This window comes from Macaca nemestrina, chromosome 5 (assembly GCF_043159975.1).
Source record: "Macaca nemestrina isolate mMacNem1 chromosome 5, mMacNem.hap1, whole genome shotgun sequence".
Classification (NCBI taxonomy): Eukaryota; Metazoa; Chordata; class Mammalia; order Primates; family Cercopithecidae; genus Macaca; species Macaca nemestrina.
Window position 1 is genome coordinate 41,417,961 of NC_092129.1, and position 22,211 is coordinate 41,440,171.

At 36.3% G+C, this 22,211-nt stretch overlaps 1 protein-coding gene and 1 long non-coding RNA gene across 7 annotated transcripts in view; one reads left to right on the forward strand and one right to left on the reverse strand.

The window, feature by feature from the left end:
- The window catches only part of LOC105465676 (uncharacterized), a 48,868-nt gene extending 29,943 nt beyond the window's left edge, over positions 1–18,925 (forward strand). The window contains exons 8-9 of one of the 2 annotated variants that reach the window (XR_011623409.1): positions 8,798–8,894; positions 18,790–18,925. This is a non-coding gene — a long non-coding RNA (uncharacterized lncRNA). Of the gene's footprint in view, positions 1–8,797; positions 8,895–11,482; positions 11,603–18,789 lie in introns of those variants that run through there. The other variant, XR_011623408.1, reaches the window with a different exon arrangement.
- Positions 1–22,211, reverse strand: part of LOC105465677 (mitogen-activated protein kinase kinase kinase 5) — a 243,220-nt gene that overhangs the window by 101,138 nt on the left and 119,871 nt on the right. For all 5 annotated transcript variants that reach the window (XM_011714252.3, XM_071096505.1, XM_011714250.3 and 2 more), the window contains 2 exons: positions 11,594–11,706; positions 1,555–1,714 (listed from right to left, as the gene is read on the reverse strand). In XM_011714252.3, coding sequence (XP_011712554.1) covers positions 1,555–1,714; positions 11,594–11,706 — 273 coding nt within the window. The remainder of the gene's footprint in view (positions 1–1,554; positions 1,715–11,593; positions 11,707–22,211) is intronic.

Genomic DNA, 22,211 nt, shown 5'->3' on the forward strand with positions numbered 1-22,211 from the left:
AGAGAGTATTAAGAGAGGCATAAGTAAAGAATGACAGAAACACTAAAGAAGGGACTTGGGTGTGAGGAAGGGCTCTAGGTCAAGGTCAGCTTTATGAGCAGGTGTGATGGATGAGTGTTCCCCGGAGAATGTGTGCATTGTGAGAGGCATGCTCAGCACGTGCTCAGACACTCATGCATGAAACCGGCAGTGTGGTAAGAAGAGACAGCAGTGTAAACCCAGGGGTGTGACAAGAGCTGAGGCTGGAATGGCTAAAGGCAAATCTTGTTTGCTAAGACAAAATGATGGACTTTATCCCTTAGGCTGTGAGGAACAATTAAACTATACCAATTTAAGGATTTCAGTGCAGGGAAAGTGTCAGGTGTGCATTTTTGAAAGATCACTGTGATCTTCAGAAAGATCCCTGGGGAGGATTGGCTAAAGGAGACCTGAACATGAGGAAAATTCTTTAAAAAGTCATGAGGGTCTAACTTGGTGGTCTCTTCCTCACACGGTTTCTGTTATAAAAACAGGGAAGTCGGCGGCCTGGGCTCTGAGCAGCTCTGGAAAGAGGCTTTCACTATATCATGGTTAGCCTTTTAAAGTCTTTACAGCTAATGGTTAATCGCTACATGTGATACTAATAAAAATTCTTTTTCTTTTTCCTTTTTTTCTTTTTCTTTTTCTTTTGAGACAGAGTCTCGCCCTGTCACCCAGGTTGATATGCAGTGGCGCGATCTCGGCTCACTGCAACCTCTGCCTCCTCGGTTCAAGTGATTCTCCTGCCTCAGCCTCCCAAGTAGCTGGGATTACAGGCATCCGCGACCATGCCCAGCTAATTTTTGTATTTTTAGTAGAGACGGGGTTTCACCCGGTTGTCCAGGCTGGTCTCAAACTCCTGATCTTAAGTGATCTGTCCACCTCGGCCTCCCAAAGTGCTGGGATTACAGGTGTGAGCCACCATGCCCAGCCAACATTGTTTTTCAAAGTGGTCCTGAATGCAGATGAAATTTTGTTTCCACCTCTCCAATTACCACATAGATAAGGATGAGATGCGGGTGTACTCCAAGAACAATTTGAAATTAGAAAAACATACATATATAGGAAATACTCAAATGTGTCAGTCAAATCCTAAGAAGAAAAGAAAAATCAAGAATGAGAATTCCGAAACTGAGATTAGATCACAGAGGAAACAAAGGGCATATGTTTGGAGTAGAGGTCTAACAGCTGTAATGGAAATGTGGTCTCAGGCCCCGAACAGAAGCTATATTTGCAGGTGCAAAAAGCGTGACCTCTGCATGATTCACATGGGTGATACTGGCCAACCTGGGTCAGTGGGTTGGTCAATGTGCAGCAAAGGCAAAGTCAGGAACCTGCTGACATCACCTATGTCCAAAGTCATCAGAATTTATGTGTAACACATTTTATGAATATCACAATTTTCCTCTATATTCTGCATTTTATTTTATAAGCAAATAAAATCATCTAATTGTCAGTTCAGTAAATACAATATGGGAACAATATGGAGCTGTTTATTAAAAATAATTGTATCAACATATAATAGCTAATTATTACCACGCTGGTGTCTTCAGTTTAAAAAGCTTTTCAGATGCTTGAATGACTCTCATGTGGTCATTGGCTAGGACACTGGCCCCCAGAAAAAATCCAACTTCCCAGTAGCTCTGGAGTTTCTCCAAGTTTCCCTTTTTACCAAGAAGACTACTTAGCTTCACCCCTAGAATACAAACAGGAAGTAGAATGTTACAAACACACCCCAGACAGGTAGAACCAGGTTTTCACTAAAAAGTAAAATTAAGCTTTCATTCCTCTCTTCAGATTAAAACAGCTTTGTTAAGTTTCTGATTATTAAGGTGGTTTCAGTTCACCATAAAAATAAGTCATAAAAAGGAATGGAACACTGATACATACAATTACACCACAGATGAACTTGGAAAACATGCTAAATTAAATAAGCCAGACACAAAAAGACAAAGGTTGAGTGATTCCACTCACAAGCAGTACCTATAAAAGTCAAATTCCTAAACGTGGAAAGCAGAATAGAGCTTAGTAGGGACTGGGGGAAGAAGGGAATGAGGAGTGATAGTTTAATGGGTACAGAGTTTTAATTTGAAAAGATAAAAAAGTTTGGGAGGTAAATAGTGGTGTTGGCTGCGTAACAGTGTGAATATTCTTAATGCCACTGAAGCGTGCACTTCAAATTTTCAAATGGAAATTTTTGTTATGTACATTTTATCACAATAAAAGCTTGGGTGGAAAAACAATAGTAAGTCAGACTAAGCAGAAAGGTACACAGAAGAAAGTGAAAATTAACTTTTAATTTGAAAACCCAAGGAAAACTGCTATGGTCACTTTAATGTACATAAATCTAGAATTTGTATATATGTAAGTATATGTACAAATTAAAAGGCAATAATACAAACATTGTTATGTAACCTTCTTTGTCTTTTTATAACATGAATTCTTAAATAACTTAAAAGGGAAATCTCACCTTTTTTATGCTGAAATTCTATCAGTTGAAGTATAAATGTATACAGTATGTATATTTTGCAAGAGTAAAATGCTATAATAATTTTAGACACAAAAAGTTACACACCTAAAACATAAAAGAAATAAGGAAATATGCTGGACACGGTGGCTCACACCTGTAACCCCAGCACTTTGGAGGGCCGAGGTGGGAGGATTGCTTGAGCCCAGAGTCACTAGACCGGCCTGGGCAACACAGCAAGATTCTGTCTCATGAAAAAAAATTTAAAAATCTAAAAAAAAAAGAAAAAACAGAAAAAAAAGGAAATAGACTGACAGATAATACTGTCTTGTTATGTCACTGTCTTAAAAGTCCTGAAATCCAGTAATATAAATACTCCAACTTTGTTCTTTTTCAACACTGTTTTGGCACTTCTACGTTCTTAATGTTTCATCATATATTTTCTATTCTACTGTGTCTTGTATTATTTTTGCATTTTATAAGTATTTGTTTGCTTAAAAAGAATATGTCCTTGTAGCATTGTTTGGTGCCACTAACATCCACCATATTAAATTGTTGGGAAAATTATCTGAGATTTAGGAATAAGGCAAAAAGGTAGGACATATCATTTCCATATCATATGGGAGGATGAGGCCACTCAAGGAGTGTCTCGGGCAAGTGAAGCTAGCTCATCTCATTATGTACCACTTATTAAAGGCCTCAGGCGTACCGAAGTTTACTTGTTAACCTGCAGATTTTTGTCCAGTAGAGATGCAAATTTCTGTAGAGTGGAATGGATGAATCCCTAAGATTTATGGCCTGTGGACATAAAACAGCTTTTTTTTCCCTAATCAAACTCAGATATCTTAACATTTCTTTGTTGTCTATGAATAGAAATGATTTTTTGAACTGGACATTCCATCTTACTAGTTTCTATATTAGTTGAGTTAAGTAAAATATTTTATATTTGCTGAGGGTCATGATTTTATATGTGTCCGTTTTATATTTGAGGAGAGTCATGATTTTACCTTTTTGAAAATTATCTGTGAATGAAACAAAATAACCTTTAAAATTTTTCATGTTACTTTTTATCATATAATTCCACTCAAACCACAAGTATTTCAGGGAAAATGTCCATTTGGGAATTCTTCACATTTTGTGAGGGTAAAGAGAGAACAGCTTTGCCACTGCTGTTTCATGAGATGAAAAAAAATTACACACACATAGGACAACATCCACAGTCTTCTATCTGGACATAATATTGCTGTCGTCGTTTTTGAGACAAGGTCTCACTCTGTCACCCAGGCTGGAGCGCAGTGGCATGATCACTGCTCACTGCAGCCTTGAATTTCTGGGCTCAAGTGATCCTTCCACCTCAGCCTCTCAGGTAGCTGGGACTACAGGCACGAGCCACTATGTCTAGCTAATTTTTGGGTTTTTTTCTGGAAAAACAAGGTTTCGCCATGCCAGTCGAACTCCTGGGCTCAAGTGATCCTCCTGCCTTAGACCTGCTAGCTGAGATAGCAGATGGTACCACAACTGGCAAATTTTTAAATTTCTTTGTAGTTTTTACTTTTTTTTTTTTTTTTTTGGTAGAGACAGGGTCTCACTCTGTGGGCCAGGCTTGTCTCGAACTCCTGGGCTCAAGCAATCCTCTCACCTTGGCCTCCCAAAGTTCTGGAATTACAGGCACGAACCCAATAATAGTTTTAAAATAAAATTTCAGATGCACTCTTGAACCTCAGAAGTTCATTGTGTGGTGGTGATATTTCGTTTTGGCCTTGCCATACATTTATCACATGATCGTGACACCCAGCCAGCATTTGGATAAAATGTATATTTTTGATGGCAATTAGTATTTTAGCATATGGACGTATCACAATTTATTTACCCAAATGCAGATGGGTGGCCATTGTTATTACTCTAAACATTCTTGCACACACAGCTTTGCGTATTTGCTCAATTATTTCTTTATAATAAAGTTCTAAATGTGGATTTGTTAGGGATAGAAGACATGCCCATTTTTAATGTTGATGCATTTTTGCCAAATTGCCCTTAGAAAATGCTGTACCAATTTATACTTTCACTGGAGGCATCTGACAATAAGCTCTTACCCACAGCCTTCCCGGTGAGGGAGACTATCACGTGCATTCATCTTTACCAATCTGACAGAGGAAGAAAAGGAACATCGTCTTTTTTAACCACTGAGATTGGCTCTCTTTTCATGTTTGTATTTCTTTTGCGAATGAGCATTTATGCTCTTCGCACAAACTTGTTTCTACATGAAGAGATTAATCTTTTAAGTATGGAGTTAAGAACATGGTTCTAATTTTTTATATTTAGAAGCCTGTTCTCTTTCTCTCTCTTCCTTTCTCTCTCCCTCTCTCTCTCTCCCTTTCTCTCTCTCTCTCTCTTCCTCTCTCTTTCTCTCTCACACCCACACAGAATTTATATAGAAATAAACATCTTAGTGCATAAAATTTGTTTTGTATTTAGGATTTTTTCCCTAGGATAGAATTTCAGGAGTACTGTTATACTTGGTTCCAGACTACAATATTTTTAGGCTCTTCATTCATAGGGAAAAATTAATAAAGCACAATTTGTGATGTTCAGTTGTACCTTTTTAACCAAGTCCTTCCAGATCAATACTTTTCTCCATTTAAAAATATTTTGGTTGAATTTGTAAGCAATGAGCAATATGTCATTTCTGCTCATAACAACCAGTTCACCATTTATTTGATTCAGTTGCATATTTATGCAATTTAAATGCTGACAAAGTTGTCATTAAAATTGGTTGACTTACACTGAGGATTTTTTAACAGTTTAGTTTTTATCACAGTCTTATCACCTTGCAGCTGTTATTATGTTCAAGGCTGTTTTAGTGGAAAATGGCAGACTTTACTGAACACTCAGATGCCTAGCACTGTGTGTATTGAAAATGTTAACTCTCTGAATCCATACACCACCACAATGAGTTAGAAATTATCTCCCTTTTGTGGTAAGGAAAAATAAAACCCAGAAAGGTTTAGCAACATGTCTAAAGCCATACACCTCATAAGTGGTGGAGATTAGATCCTTTTTAATTCTCCATTATGAAGAATCTCAAACATACATCAAAATTAAAAAACTACAATGAATGACCATATTTTCAACAATCATTAACATTTTGCTATTGCTTCCTCTCCCTGAATATTTTTGCTGAGCCATTTCAAATTAAATTGCAGATATCATGACATTCCACTCTGAAATATTACAGCATATACCTAAAAAATTTTCCTCCATATCCTATTCCATTATTGCACCTAACAGAAACAACGCACTGGTATTATCTATCATCTAGTCCTGATTCAGATTCTTGGATTGACTCCCAAATGTCTCTTACAGTTTTTGTTTTTCCAAACCGGAATCCAGTCAAGGAACATTAATTGCATTTAGTTTTTATGTCTCTAAATCTGTCTCTCTCTTTTTTTTTTGAGAAAGAATCTCACTGTATTGCCCAGGCTGGAGTGCAGTGGTGCGATCTCTGCTCACTGCAACCTCCACCTCCCAGGTTCAGGCAATTCTCCTGTCTCAGTCTCCCAAGTAGCTGGAATTACAGGTGTGAACCACCATGCTCAGCTAATTTTGTATTTTTTTAGTAGGGATGGGGTTTCATCATGTTGGGCAGGCTAATCTCTAACTCCAGACCTCAAGTGAGGCCCACGTTGGCTTCCCAAAGTGCTGGGATTACAGGCATGAGCCATCGCATCCGGCCTCTAAATCTCTTTTAATCTAACCAATCCCTCTACACATTTTTTTATGACCCTGACTTTTTGAAAAGACAAGGAGTGCTATAGTGCAGGGTCCCCAATCCCAGGGCCACGAACAGGTACTGGTCTGTGGCCTGTTAGGAAGGGGGCCACACACAGGAGGTGAGTAGCAGGCAACTGAGCAAAAGGCTTTTTCATCTGTATTTACAGCCATTCCCCATTGCTCTTGTTACTGCCTGAGCTCCGCCTCCTGTCAGATCAGCGACAGCATTAGATTCTCATAGGAGTGTGAACACTATTGTGAACTGCCTGTGTGAGGGATGTAGGTTGTGCGCTCCTTACAAGAACCTAATGCTGATGATCTGTTACTGTCTCCCATTGGCCCCAGATGGGACCGTCTAGTTGCAGGGAAACAAACTCAGGGCTCCCACTGATTCTACATTATGGAGAGTTGTATAATTATTTCATTGTATATTGAAATGTAATAATAGAAATAAAGCGCACAATAAATGTAATGCACCTGAATCATCCCTGAACCTTGCCCCTGGTCCATGGAAAAACTGTCTTCCACAAAACCAGTCCCTATTGCTAAAAAGGTTGGGGACTGCCGCTCTAGTGTTCTCACATTCTGATCTGTCTGATGTAACTTCTTGGGATTATTTAACTTATTTCTCTAGAGCTTGTGATTCCTATTAAGCGAACTTTAGATCTTAAGATTCAAGTTAAACATTTTTGGTGAGAATATTTCACAGGAGTTGCTGTACACTTGGCCGGGTGCAGTGGCTCACACCTGTCATTCCAGCACTTTGGGAGGCCGAGGTGAGCAGATCACTTGAGGCCACGAGTTCAAGATCAGCTTGGCCAACATGGCAAAACCCTATCTCTACTAAAAATACATGGGCATGGTGGCACGCACCTGTAATCCCAGCTACTTAGGAGGCTGCAGCATGAGAATCGCTTGAACCTGGGAGGTGGAGGTTGCAGTGAGCCAAGATCGCATCACTGTACTCCAGCCTTGGAGACAGAGTGAGACTCTGTCTCAAAAAATAAAAGTTAAAAAACTAAAAAGAAGAACTGCTGTACACTTCAGAGTCATCATAATAAAGTCCTAAGGGCACATGTCTGGCTACCCTATTATTAGTGATACAAGGATGGGTCACTGACAGCTGGGTCCCTCCATTCTACAGGTACTTTTGTTCCTTTGTGACTAACAAGTTATCTATGAGTCAGTTTTTGGTATCATGTAAAAGGGGTAAAATGAAATTTTTAAAGTAAGCATTTCAATTTAATGTTTTTAGTTCTAATTGATGATCCTTGCCAGAATCAATTATTGTAACATCACTCTCATTATCAGCTTTATCATTACCTTGTTAACTATAATAGCGTACTTTTGAAGAATACATTCTCTGGAAGAAGAATACATTTACTATGTAGCATACCTCAAGAAGAGCGTTTTTTTTTTTTTTTTTTTTGAGTTGGAGTTTCGCTCTTGTCACCCAGGCTGGAGTGCAGTGGCGCAATCTTGGCTCACTGTAACTTCTATCTCCCGGGTTCAAGAGATTCTTTTGCCTCAGTCTCCCAGGTAGCTGGAATTACAGAAGCGTGCCACCACACCCAGCTAATTTTGTAATTTTAGTAGAAACAGGGATTCATCATGTTATTCAGGCTGGTCTTGAACTCCTGACCTCAGGTGATCCACCCTCCTTGGTCTCCCAAAGTGCTGGGATGACAGGTGTGAGCCACCACGCCCAGCCTAAGAAGAGCTATATTTCATCAATGGGATGAACTACAGTATTTCTGAAAGAGGAAGGAAATGTACTTACTTCTTTCCTTATAACTTCTAATTTTCTGAAAAGTTGGTCACTTCCATAGGTGACAAAGGAGTTTTTCAGTGGTTGGTGATAGATTTTGTTTTGATTATTTTTCCTTGATTATCTCTATTGACTCATGGATTTTTATGTATAGTAATATATATTTTATATTCAATATTTTTTAACGCTTACTGAAAATGATATTTAAATAGTGGTTTGTCTGAATTCCAAACATAGTGTTCTTTTACTATATCATCATTACTGTTGGAGACTCAAACCTCTAAGTCTGACTCTCACCCATAAAATGTCTCACAGTGGGAAAATTCCACAGAAGATGGAAGCATCATCTTGTATTTAGCTAAAGTTCGAATATTATTTTTAAGGCTTGTGAAGGTGAAAACAGGAAGATGTAGGATATGGCTCTGTGTTTTTAAATCCTAGCTCTAAATAGCCTAAGCATCAATGATTCTTCAAAAACTGGAAAAGTAAAACACAGATCCATGAAGCAATTAGTCATAATCACAAACAAACACACAACTAGAATTAAGAGTCTTTGGGCAACAGAGCATGACAGTTAAGAATCATTTCTGTATTACATTTGAGATCTTAAGATAATACATTTAGCTTCATATTGAGCGCTCATCTTAATTTTTAATTGTTTACCCTTTATAAATAAATCAAAATTTCAAAAAGCATCTAAAGAAGGGATTTCATAAGTAAAAGTCTAATTAGTATAAGAACTCAATAATTCAGAATAACTTGTATGTTTGCAGAGGCCAACAGGAGGAATGGGAGATATAAATTACTGGAAAAGCTGATTGGAGAATTTAAAGAAAGAATGAAACTATACGTATCTTTAAAATATGCCAAGTATGTTGTCTCATTTTTATTATATACTATCAATTAACATCATTATTATATTAAACTACCAATTTATTTAGCCAACCTGTCTTTCCTTGAAAATCCATTTAATCCTCTTACCATATAAAAATTAACTTTAGCTCAATCTATGTTGATCAGTATAATTTGAGTTTTAACTATGTTTTCATTATTGAAGGACAATACAATTTAGAACGCATATCACAGTATTTTAGAAGCCTAAAACAGTTCTCACGATAGCTAAAAATTCACTATTAGGTCATATTTTAAGTCTGTATATGTTATGCAATTTCTAAAATTTTAAACTAACTTTATATGTTTTTAAATGTTTGTTCAACATGTATTACAAGTGAGTTCTTCCTGAAAAAAATTAACATGTTTCTTTTACATATTAATCACACTTCCTCAGACCTCAGAGTTCTGACCATCTTAATAAGTATTTACCTTCAAAATGAAATTTAGAATAAGTACATTTTCAAACCATTGTCATTGCTCTGCCTACATACGCAAATCAGTGTCAATTCCTGCAATAATTTAGAGGCTTCAACAAAACCTCACCTTGAGTTAAAGAACAGAACAATAAATGTATGACTGTACCAAAATAGAACATATATACTGAAAAAATATCTATCTATTGTATATCAATAAAAACAATGAAAAAAGCAACAAAAGAGCAATAAAAATATTTTTAGAACACTGATATAGGGGTTTTGGCTAGTATAGAGTTTTTAATTTAGTCTTAGACACAAAATTTTATTATAATTTCTGAAAAGTACAAATTGCAATGTACCTTCTCTGATTTCATTGAACCAATCAAAAGAGTTATTTCAGGTTGGGCAAGGTGGCTCAAACCTGTAATCCTAGCACCTTGGGAGACCCAGGTGGAAGGATCTCTTGAGCTCAGGAGGTTGAGATTGCAGGGAGCCATGATCATGCCAGTGCACTCTGGCCTGGGTGACAGAGTGAGACCTAGCCTTAAAAATAAATAAATAAATAAAATAGCACAGGTTTTTGAAAAAAGCACCAGGAAAGCACAATCTAAGCCAGCCTGGGCAACATGGCAAAACCTCATCTTTACAAAAAATACGAAAAAATTATCCCGGTGTGGTGGTACATGCCTGTAGCCTTAGCTACCCGGGAGGCTGAGGTGGGAGGATCACCTAAGTCTTGGGGGTGAAGGCTGCAGTGAGCTGTGATTGTGCCATTGTGCCCTGAGAAGCAGAGTGAGATGTCTCAAAAGAAAACAACAAAAAAAGAATTATTTCAAACACACCTTTCTGCCTTTAATACCACTGCTATCCCACAGTAATAAATATTTTATCATTCTTTTAGTCTGGGCATTTAAAAACATAAACAAAAAAACATTCTGACTTTAGTTAGCTTCAAAGATTCTCCAGAACATTACATATAGATATGAGCTCTTCCAAAATAATGTTGTTTTTTATTAAGTCTAGGATTCATTTCTCTTTAAGAAAAGTAAAAAGAAATTCTCCAGTTAAAGTGGGCCAGGTGCGGTGGCTCACGCCTGTAATACCAGTACTTTGGGAGGCTGCAGCAGAACTGCTTGAAGCCAGGAGTTCAAGACCAACCTGGGCAACACAGTGTGGCCACGTCGCTATAAAAAAAGGTTTTTTTTAATTAGCTAGGTGTGTCAGTGCACACCTACAGTCCCAGCTTCTTGGGAGGCCAAAGTGGGAGGATCGCTTGAGCTTAAGAATTCGAGGCTGCAGTGAGCTATGATCACACCACTGCACTCTTGCCTGGGTGACAGAGTGAGACTTGGTCTCTAAAAATAAATTTTTTTTTAATTTTGAAGAAAAGAATTTTTCTACAATTCATAGCTTCACTAAGCTGAACGTGTTATTTTTTCCCTATGAAAATAAGACTGAATATTTCTATGTCAGTAGTAACTCCTAAAAGAGTTGGAAAGGTTCTCTGAAAGGAGATGGTTAGACACCCAACAGAGCAAAATACGATTCCCATAGACAGGATTCCAGTATCCAGAATCTTTTAAAAATGTGAGCAAAGCCAAAACCAAGAAAATCACTCGAAATTTGTTCACTAAGATGCCCTAACTTCTTTAAATCCCCAGGGAAAGGCAGCAGATGAGATAATGTCTACAGATAAAAGGGACAAAAGCACATTCTGTCGATGGCTATGGTTCAAAGACGGTCTTAGGAGCATAGTTCCTACCAAGACCACCATTTGCTTAACCTATTGCTCCTGGTGCTTTGGGAGGCTCTTCCCCCAACACCAGTGAAATCATAGAGACAGGTGTGCTTGAGAAACAGATAAAGGAAATAGCAGAAGTTTTTGAAGAAAAGCACCACGAAAGCACAATCTAAAATAGGAAATATTCCTGATGTCTCACAAAACACTAACATTATTTGGGAGTTAGGGGCTGAATGCGGAACTCATATCCTCAATATTAGTTTGAGCTAGAATATTAACCAGGGGGGCTTTTAGAGACAGGTAAGAAAAACTAAAAACTGAATTATGTCCTAATATCAGGATTCTGTACAATAGTATGAAATACCAAACAAGGAGATATAATAAGCCTTTTTTTTTTTTATCTTTAGGAAGTATGAAAAGACAGAAAGCAAAAAATTTATCTATTCAGGATTCTTTTTCTTTGCACCAAGTTAGGTCTAGTTTCTTGATTTCCATGTAAAATATCAAGTTATAATTACCAACTTTCCGGAGCTCAAAGGAAGATTCAAACTGGTGCCCAGCTGCCAGGAGGAGGACCGCATAATTAATTCCTGACTGTAGTGTTGGCTCAGATTCAAATGCCTTTTTGAACCTATAAAAAACCACAAATGTACAAGTTAACTTTCTCAATCATGAAACCCTGGGTGTGTAATAGCTTCTGTTTGTATAACTCCAATGCCTGAGCAAGTAAAAATATTGCACTGGCCTTCACCCCAGAATCTGGTGTGTTATTAGCACTTAACGCTTCAGAAACTGCTTATCTTTGTCCACAGTTCTATTGCTTTCCCCCACTTAGCTCACCCTCAACCTACCTAGTAACCCTAGTCTTTTAAAAAATCCTGTCTTCAATCATCTACCAGAAGTATGTGAATGTGAAAATTTAGTTACAAGGGCACTTGTTACAAGATGAAAAATTACCCTAAATATCCAATATTATACAGTGTAATATAAAAGAACATATATTCCAAATGTTAGAAAGCAATGTAGTCATTTATGTTGTGGAAGCATGTTAAAAGTCAGAAGAAAACTAGTGTTTCCAAGTAAAATGTAGCCGTCTACTTGGAAGCCATCATTCAGGGTGTGTGTGTGTGTGTGTGTGTGTGTGCAATAAACATTTAAAAATGAGAACCCTGCACATATTTTTTAAAGTAGTTTTTAAAAACTCTTAAAAATATACAGAGCACTGAGGAGGTAACATACTGAAATGATCAATTCCATAAGAATGATATAAAAATGAAATAATGTCAATTATAGGATGAAATTAAGAAAAGCAGAGATTGTGTCTCTACATACTAATTTTGGCTCAGAGAGTTATAAAAAGACTTTTCTGAATATGCATAAAACTGAGTATCAACCTTTGAAAACACTTCAATATTTAAAAGGACTTCAGTGTTTGGATATTTACTTTATTTTCAAGGTAATACTTCCTAGGATACATTTAAGGGTTTCCTTACATGAATCATTAAACAGGCAATGATAGTCAATATAATTTCACTTAGGGGTATGTAAAATCAGAAAAATAAAATAAATGCCCTAGTGACTAAGAGGAACTGCCTGAGGCCAATGCATGAAAAATGAAACTTTTATGTTTAAAAAAATCATGCTGAAGAAAATATAAGAACTAAATATCTAACAAATGACCATTTGATGATACCAAAAAAGGTTATGTGGGAAGAAATACATTACAATTCCAAGATAAAAGCATTCTCACCTAAGTCATAACTGTGTAAATAAAAGACAGGAATACTAAACATAGTGATAGGTACAATAGTGTATATTGTAGGCACAATACGTGTATATTCTTGGCTTTTATACATACTCAAAATTTTCCATAATTTAAAATAAATTAAACATCAAATGAAAACAAAAAATACATTTTTCTGAATGTTGAGGACCATGTCTCTTTTTTAAAGGTCTTGCTCTTTAAGTAGAACAAGCATCTCTGAATGGAAGCAAAAATAACTATGAATCTTAACTAGTTGGCTCTGATAGTTATGTACCTATGGAATAAAAAAAAGTACCACTGCATCACTATAGGTGATTAAAAAGCATATTTTAATGTTTCCAGAAGTATACATGTTTCCATTCTAAAATGAAAGTATATACACCTAGACTACAGATACTCAACACTATATCAAGGCAAGTCACAACTTACAGGTCAACTTACAAGTCTTAGACTAACATAAGTCTCAAAGTTCTTTGTCTTTGTTCAGAGGCAAGTATAGTGTCCCAACAAAAAGGATTTAGGAGAAGAAAGAAGTAGACACTTCCCTTTCTACCAATTCATATCAAGATACATAATATTTTTCATTAAATACATTATTGCATTTTCCCTGAAACCAAAGAACATGAAAAGTCTCTCTTAAAGATATGAAAAGGAAGAGGCAAAAATGAAGGCATATCAAAATCAATCAATAAATATTGGCGAATATCTCCTATGTGCCAGAACCAACCCAAATGAATATTTGGGTTTATATCTGTTTTTCTGTTGCCACAAACAATATATATTTTTGTATTTTAAATGAAAATATAAATACCAATAAAATTAATAATTCACATTTTTCTCAAGCTCCCCTCCATCCATGAGACTAAATTGAATACCATATTGAGGAAAAAGTCTTAATGTTTTCTGGAGCTTAAAAGAGCACGTAGGTATATTACAAAAGAAATAAAATCCTGTCATATATCATTAGTATACCACTGCAGGAAGTGGGAATTCTCCCATACTGTAAAAGCAAAGAAGTACAGTATTCTTGGCAGAAAATTGCCAATATCAAAACTATAGAATTTTTGTTTGTTTGTTTGTTTGAGATGGAGTTTCGCTCTTGTTGCCCAGGCTGGAGTACAATGACACGATCTCAGCTCACTGCAACCTCTGCCTCCAGGGGTCAAGCAATTCTCCTGCCTCAGCTTCCCGAGTAGCTGGGATTACAGGCATGTGCCACCATGCCCGGCTAAATTTTTGGGTTTTTTTTTTTCAGTAGAGACAGGGTTTCTCCATGTTCGTCAGGCTGGTCTTGAACTCCAGACCTCAGATGATCCGCCCACCTTGGCCTCCCAAAGTGCTGGAATTACAGGTGTGAGCCACTGCACCCGGCCAACTATAGAAATTTTTTAAAACTATGTATACCTCTTAACAAAACAATTATACATTTGCAAATTTATACCATGAAAAAATATTAAACATGTAATCAGAAGTTTCATTACAAGGGCATTTGTTACAAGATGAAAAATTACTCTAAATGTCCAATAATACTATAAAGTATAATATGGAACAAAATATTATACAAATGTTGGGAACCTACATAGCCATTTATATTGTGGACAAATATTAAATGTGAGGGGGAAAACTTGTGTTTCCAAGTAAGACGTAGTCGTCTACTTGGGAGCCATCACTCCTGCTTCAGTAACTAGGGGGAAATAAGAACACATATCAAAAACACATTTTTGCGGACACTGGAGATCTATGGAAGCAACAAAAAAATCACTGAAATAAATTCCAAAGAGGGAAGTGGCCTTCCAAGATGAGCTGAATTGCCGTTGTCTTTCATGGGGGCATTTGCTGATTCTGATCCTAAGATTAGGCTTGGGCTTGGCATGGGCAGAAAAACTCTGTCTATTTTAAACTTTACCAAGGAAAAGAAAAACTAGTGGATTTCTTGATAATTGCGTGGTTTGGCATGACAGAATGAAACCTGGAAGAGTCCCAAATGTGTGGCTGTTTTCTTCACAGGACATTCGTTGAATGCTGAGTTGTACAGGAGGCTAGGGCGTGGAGTAGAGCTGGGATGACAGAGTGAAATCTCCTGAGTGTTTAGGAGAAAAGTCCCACTAGGGAAAGGAGTCTACAACAACCATAGGAAAAAAGTCTCCCCTTTAAGAAATTTACCACATTTTGGGCTGGGCACACTGGCTCCCAGCACTTTGGGAGGCCAAGGTAGGTGGATCACTTGAGGTCAGGAGTTCAAAACCAGCCTGGACAACATGGTGAAATCCTATTTCTACTAAAAATATAAAAATTAGCCAGGCATGGTGGTGTGTGCCCCTAGTCCCAGCTACTTGGAAGGCTGAGGCAGGCAAATCACTTGAACCCTGGAGGTGGAGGTTGCAGTGAGCCAAGATTATACCACTGCCCTCCTGGGCAACAGAGAAAGACTGTCTCAAAAAAATAATAATAATAAAATAAAGAAAGAAAAAAGAAAAAGAAAAAAGAAATCTATCAAATTGTGGAGAATAAAGAGCTAAACACAAAACTCCTAAGGACAGATATGAAATATCCCACAGTATTTAATGGATAAGAAGATAGAAATCTGCCTGCCTATCAATTAGAAGTTCAAGAGGGTCACAGCTAACAAGCAGAGATAAAATAGAAACAGACTAGGTCAATGAAAATAAAAACCTAGACCCAACCCAACTCAACTGCATTTGTTGAGGTAATCAGCTTCTTACCCTATCTGGCTAACAGAGGAAAGGGAAAATCTCTGTGAGTGAAAATAAAATCATCTTCAAGTCTCAATAATTTTTTTTTTTTTTTTTTTTTTTTTTTTTTTGAGATGGAGTCTCGCTCTGTCGCCCAGGCTGGAGTGCAGTGGCCAGATCTCAGCTCACTGCAAGCTCTGCCTCCCGGGTTCACGCCATTCTCCTGCCTCAGCCTCCCGAGTAGCTGGCACTACAGGCGCCCGCCACCTCGCCCGGCTAGTTTTTTTGTAATTTTTAGTAGAGACGGGGTTTCACCGTGTTAGCCAGGATGGTCGCAATCTCCTGACCTCATGATCCGCCCGTCTCAGCCTCCCAAAGTGCTGGGATTACAGGCTTGAGCCACCGCGCCCGGCCTCAATAATTTTTTAATACAAAATGTCTGGGATACAATAGAGAAATATGAGACATGCAAAGAGCCAGGAAGTTGTGACCAATAAACAAGAGCAAACACAGACAAGAAAAGCTGACCTACAGATAATTCGGATACTGGAGTTTATAGACAAGGACTTTAAGATAATTATGACAAATATGGTAAAGAATATAGAGAAAAAGATAAAATGGATAAAAGATATAAACAACTTCAAAAGAGAATCAGAATCAAAGAAATCACATAATCTAGCACCAAAACATACAATACCTGAAAACAAGAATTCAGTGTATGGGCTTACAAGTTAATTCAACGAAGTGGAAAAACAGTTTTGGTGAACTACCTTCTATGTCAATAGAAGGTATCTAAACTGAAGCAGAGATATAGAAAAAAAAAGAAAAAAGAAAGAAAACACACACACACACAATAAAGCATAAGAAACAGAGGAGACACAGTTAAATGGTCTAACCTATGTATCACTGTAGCCCCGGAAAGAGAAGAAAGAGAATATGGAGCACAAGAAATATGTGAGATATAATGGATAAAAACATTTCAAAACTGATGAAAACATCAACCCACAGATCCAAGAAGCTCAGCAAAACTCATGCAGGATAAAATAAGATAATTATAGTCTAAATGCCAAAACATGTTACCAAAATCCAAAAACACAGTGGAAAATCTTTTAAAATCAGCCAGAGAAAAAAGATACATTACTTTCAAAGGAGCAATAAAATTGACAGTAGACTTTGCCATACAAACTCTGGAAGCCAGAATACAACGTAGCGACATCTTTAGAGTAATAAAAGAAAAAAAAAAAAGCCTAAAAAAGATATTTTCAGACAAAAACTGGGAACTAGTTGCCAGCAGATCTGAACTATAAAAAAATACTAAAAGTGCTTCAGACTAAAGGAAAATGATTTCATTTGGAAGCACTGAACTTCAGAAAGAAAGAGCATTGGAAAGAGTAAATATGTGACAAGATCTAAAATATAAAAATTATTTAACATCTATTGATTATTTAAACTGCTCCAAGTTTCTTTCCTTGTTCAGGAAGCAGTAAAATACAAAATGTAAGGTAGACTATAAAAGTAAAGGATGCAGGTTGTAATCTCTAGGGAATACTCAAAGAATAATATGAAAACTATTACTACAGTGCTAATGTAGCAGAAAATGTAATACTAAGTTAATAAAAATAAAGCAAGAATTGAGGACTAAAGGAACAAAAAACATGTAAGACAAATACAAAATAAATAAGACAAATAGTCAATACTATTGATATAACCCCAACTATCAGTTACCACATTAAATGTAAATGATCTAATCATTCCTAATAAAAGAGATTTTTCAAATTGAACTGAACAATAACAGCAAAAAAACCGCAATTATATTCATTTTTAAAAGGCACACTGTAAATACAAGTTGAGTAACCCTAATCCAAAAACTTGAAATCTCAAATGTTCCAAAATCCAAAACTTTTTGAGTGCTGATGTGATGCTCAAAGGAAATGCTCATTGGAGCATTTCTGATTTCCAATTTTCAGATTAGGGATGCTCAACTGGCAATTATAATGCAAATATTCCCAAATTCAAAAATATAAAAAATCCAAAACACTTCTGGTCCCAAGCATTTTATATAGAAAAGATACTTAACAAGTATTAGGACACAGGTAGGTTGAAAGTGAAATGATGCATAAAGATGTATCATCCAAATATTAAATAAATGTTATTATAGGTTAATATCAGACAAAATTGTCTTTAAGATAAAAATTATAAGAGAAAAAAGGAACGTTTCATAATGATAAAGAGGTAAATTCAATAGGAAAATGTAATAGTCCCAAATGTACCTAATAGTATGGTTTCAAAACATATACAGAAAAAATGGACAGAACTAAAAAAGCAGACATACAAATCTACAATCACAGGTAGAGATCTTAAAACACTCTCAGTGATGATCAAACAAATAGACAAAAATTATCAGTGAGGATATAGATTTGAATAACATCATTAGCCAAGTTAATCTAACTGACTTACATGGAACACTACACCTAACAACTGTGTACCATATTCTGGGCCATAAAGTCCTTCTCAACAAATTTCAAAGGACTGAAATAATGAAAAATGTGTTCTCTCACCACAATAGAATTAAACCACAGAACAATAAAGAAAGATATATTTGGAAATTGGGCAACTCAGTTCATAACCCAAAGGTCAAAGAAGAAATCATACTGAAAATTAGAAGGTATTTAAACTGAACTATATATATATATGTTGTTATATATGAAGTAATGAAAGTCTAATAGATAAAATGTCTGGGATGCAGAACAAATTATACCTTTAAATGTAGACATTGGAAAAGGAGCAAGGTTGAAAAATCAATGCTCCAAGCTTCCATCTAGTAAACGAACAGCGTATCATCTTCAAAGTAGAAGGAAGGGTATAATAAAGAAAAGAGCTGAAATCAGTGAAATAAAAAGCAAACATGCAATAAAGAAAATAGTGTCAAAATGTGGTTCTTTGCAAAGATTAATAAAATTGATAAACTCCTAGGCAGACTTCTCATGAAACAGAGAGAAACAAAAATTACTGCTAAGCCCTCATAAACAAAAAGAGGGGCATCAGTACAGATGATATGAGCATTAAAAGCAAAGTAAAGGACATTTCGAACAACTTTATGCCAATAAATATAACAACACGGGTAAAATGAAAAAATTTCTTAAAATCACATGTAAGCATGACACAAGAAAAAATGGAAACTCTGAATAGCTCCATATCTGTTAACAGAATTTATAATAATCTGAAATTCTTCTTTTTATTGTCTATCTGCTCCAAGAGAATGTAAGCTCTGTAAGAGCAGGAACCTTCTCAACCTTGCTGACCAATGAATCTCTGGTACTTGAATAATCAGAATACCTGACATGCTGCAGGTGATTATGAAATACTTGTGAAATGAAGAAAGAATGCATCCACCTCCTACCAAGAACCAGGCTGAGATTACTGGTAAATACGTCAGCTCATACAAGATACAAATAATCTTTTAACTTCCGTTAGTGATCTCAACTCTGATCTTGATAAAACCATATTACTAGAAACTACATCCTTGGACCACCTTAAACAAGTGAATAGGATATAACTTTCACTGTGTTACATTATTCACTGTGTTACATCTTAATGTTACTGGAGTCCAAAACTTCAATAAAAATATTGATGATGTTGTTTATATAGCTTTTATTGATTGATTGTTGTTTATGTAGATTATATTTACACAGGGTCTGTCATGAGAAATTCCTTTAATTTACTGTGAGGGAGAGTTTAGCTTCCTCTGAATAATCGGTATATGATTTTTTTTCACTCTATTACTAAAAAGCATATTGGCTTGAAGCTCAGTCATAGCAAGCATGTTGATCCTTATTATTGCCATATTTACATTCTCTAGTTTCTTTGTGTTAATTTTCATATATATTTTATCATTTTGTTAATTTTTCAATTTTTTTTTTTTTTTTTTTTTTTTTTGAGATGGAATCTCGCTCTGTCACCCAGGCTGGAGTTCAGTGGTGCGATCTCAGCTCACTGCAACCTCTGCCTCCCGGATTCAAGCCATTCTCCTGCCTCAGCCTCCTGAGTAGCTGGGATTACAGGTGCGTGCCACCACGCCTGGCTAATTTTTGTATTTTTAGTAGAGATGGGGGTTTCACCATGGTGGTCAGGCTGGTCTCGAACTCCTGACCTTGTGATCCACCTGCCTTAGCCTCCCAAGGTGCTGGAATTACAGGCATGAGCCACTGCACCCGGCTCATTTTGTTTGTTTTTCTAAGACTCAAACTTGATTTTACAAATGTAGATGTTAAAATAATGATGATATCCATTTTAACTGAAGATGCTGTCTCAGACATTTTAGGGTAAGAGTGTCACAGTATCAAACAACTTGCGAATCCCAGTGGCTTGCAACTCCTGTTCATGCTACATATCTGTGTCATGAACTCTGTGTCATGGTTCAGCTCTGCTCCACATTGTCTTCCATCTGGGATCCAGCCTGAAGGAGCAGCCTTCTTGTGGGAATGGCCAAGGAAAAAGTACATGTGGTACAATCACAAAATTGCTCTCAAAGCTTCTGCTCAGAATACACATCAATCAAGACACACAACCAAGTCTGGTGTCATGGGTGGGAATATTTAATCTTCCTACAAATGAGGACAGTGTATTTCTAACAATAATACAACAGCATAGATTATAGTCTCTATCAAAGAAAGCTGTGATTAACATCAAATGGTAAAAGAATCAATAGTAGCTGCCTCTGATTACTGAGCACCTACTAGGTACAAGGCACTGAATGAGACATTTCAGGCATAATACTTCTAATTCTGACAACTCTTTAAAGTAGGGGGAATTCCTTGTCAACAAGAAAATTGAAGCACAGGAATATTAAGTTATGCAGTGAGGAAGTGGTCAAGCAGGAACTCTACCCAGTTCTGCTGGATTCCAAAGCCTAGGCCCTTTTCTTTGTATGGCTCTGCCTACCCTTTGGTTTATACTAACAATTTTTGTAGTTCCTTTTCATTGATTTCTGGGAATTTTTTTTGTTTGTTTTTAATAAAAGGGAGTTGAATGAAACAGGAAAAATAAAAATGAGAAATAAATGAGAGAATTGCTTTTATATTAAGGATAAGGCTTGTATTCTATATACAACAGAAACAGATACTGATATATTCTAAAAAGAACGGTGTTTTTCACAATCTATTTGATCAGTCGCATAAAACAAAAGACTAATACTTCAAAAAGACTTACATGGCAATACTGCTGAAATGCACCCATAAAAACACACCAAACAAGAGTTTTATATTGTTGAGAATGTTACAGTTTAGCAAGAGGATACGTAAATATGAACAATATGTAAGTCTATCCATAAAGAAACCTATAAACAATGATTAAAAGTGCAAAACTATCTATAAAGATAGATAAATAAAAGGATGAAGCTGAATTAGATAAGACTTTAAGAAGGAAATAAATCTTAGGGAACTACACATTTACATCTTAAGAGAAATTTAGTGCCTATCTTTGAGTAACCATACGAAGTTATTTCCACTCCTGTTGATTTTTTTTTTTTTAAATTTTAGCACTAAATATTTGTTGAAAGGGGCAAATAATTTTTTTTTTTTTTTGAGATGAAGTCTCACTCTGTCACCCAGGCTAGAGTGCAATGGCGCAATCTTGGCTCACTGTAACCGCCGCCTCCCAGGTTCAAGTGATTCTCCTACCTCAGCCTCCCGAGTAGCTGTGACTACAGGCATGCGCCACCACACCCAGGTAATTTTTGTATTTTTAGTAGAGATGGGGGTTCACCATGTTGGTCAGACTGGTCTCGAACTCCTGACCTCAGGTGATCCACACACCTTGCCTCCCAAAGTGCTGGGATTACAGGCATGAGCCACCGCACCCAGCCAAAAGGGGGCAAATAATTTGCATTATTTAATTCATTATTTCATTTAAAAGTTGAAAACTTTTCTTTCAAGCTTTCAAAGCAATAGGTTTCTGTTCAAGAATTGCCTTATGATTAGTACTGTATTTTTCACCTGATTGCAAACTAGCTTAAAAGCAGTTAAGTCCTTGATTATAGAGTGAGTGAAGTCTTCACAAAAAAGACTTTTCACTTTTCACATCTGCACTGATATGTTCAACAGAAATAAAAAATAAAGAAAATATTTTTGAACTGATTATTTCTAGCTGGAATATCTACTTTCCAACAAAGAAGACACTGAGCTCAAGTCAAGTTCTTGCTATTTTTCATTGTTGTGATATAACAGCTGTGATTCTTTCTATGAGACACAAAGGTAATTAAATTAGAATTTCATGGTGTTTTTTATCTCTAGGGATATTTCTGAAATTAACATTCATAAAATAACTCAGAGACAAAGCAGGACAGCATGTGAAGAAACTAATGCTGAATCACCCTGCTGTTGTGATCTGCTGGTGGGGGTATAACCCTCCAATTCAAACTACTTATTTGTGTACATATCTTCTTATAATAGAAAACTCGGGAACAAAATAAAAGAACCCCAAGTTCTAACTGTGTTTTTCCAGTCCTTTTACCACGCACATATTTTTTTCCCAAGAAAAGAGAATCACACTATTTTTATGATCTGCTGTTTAACTGATGAAATATCATGATGCATGTTACTATTAAACATTTTTCAAAACCACAATTTTCTTCTGGGCATATACTTAAAATAATTGAAAGTAGAACCTTAAAGAGATATT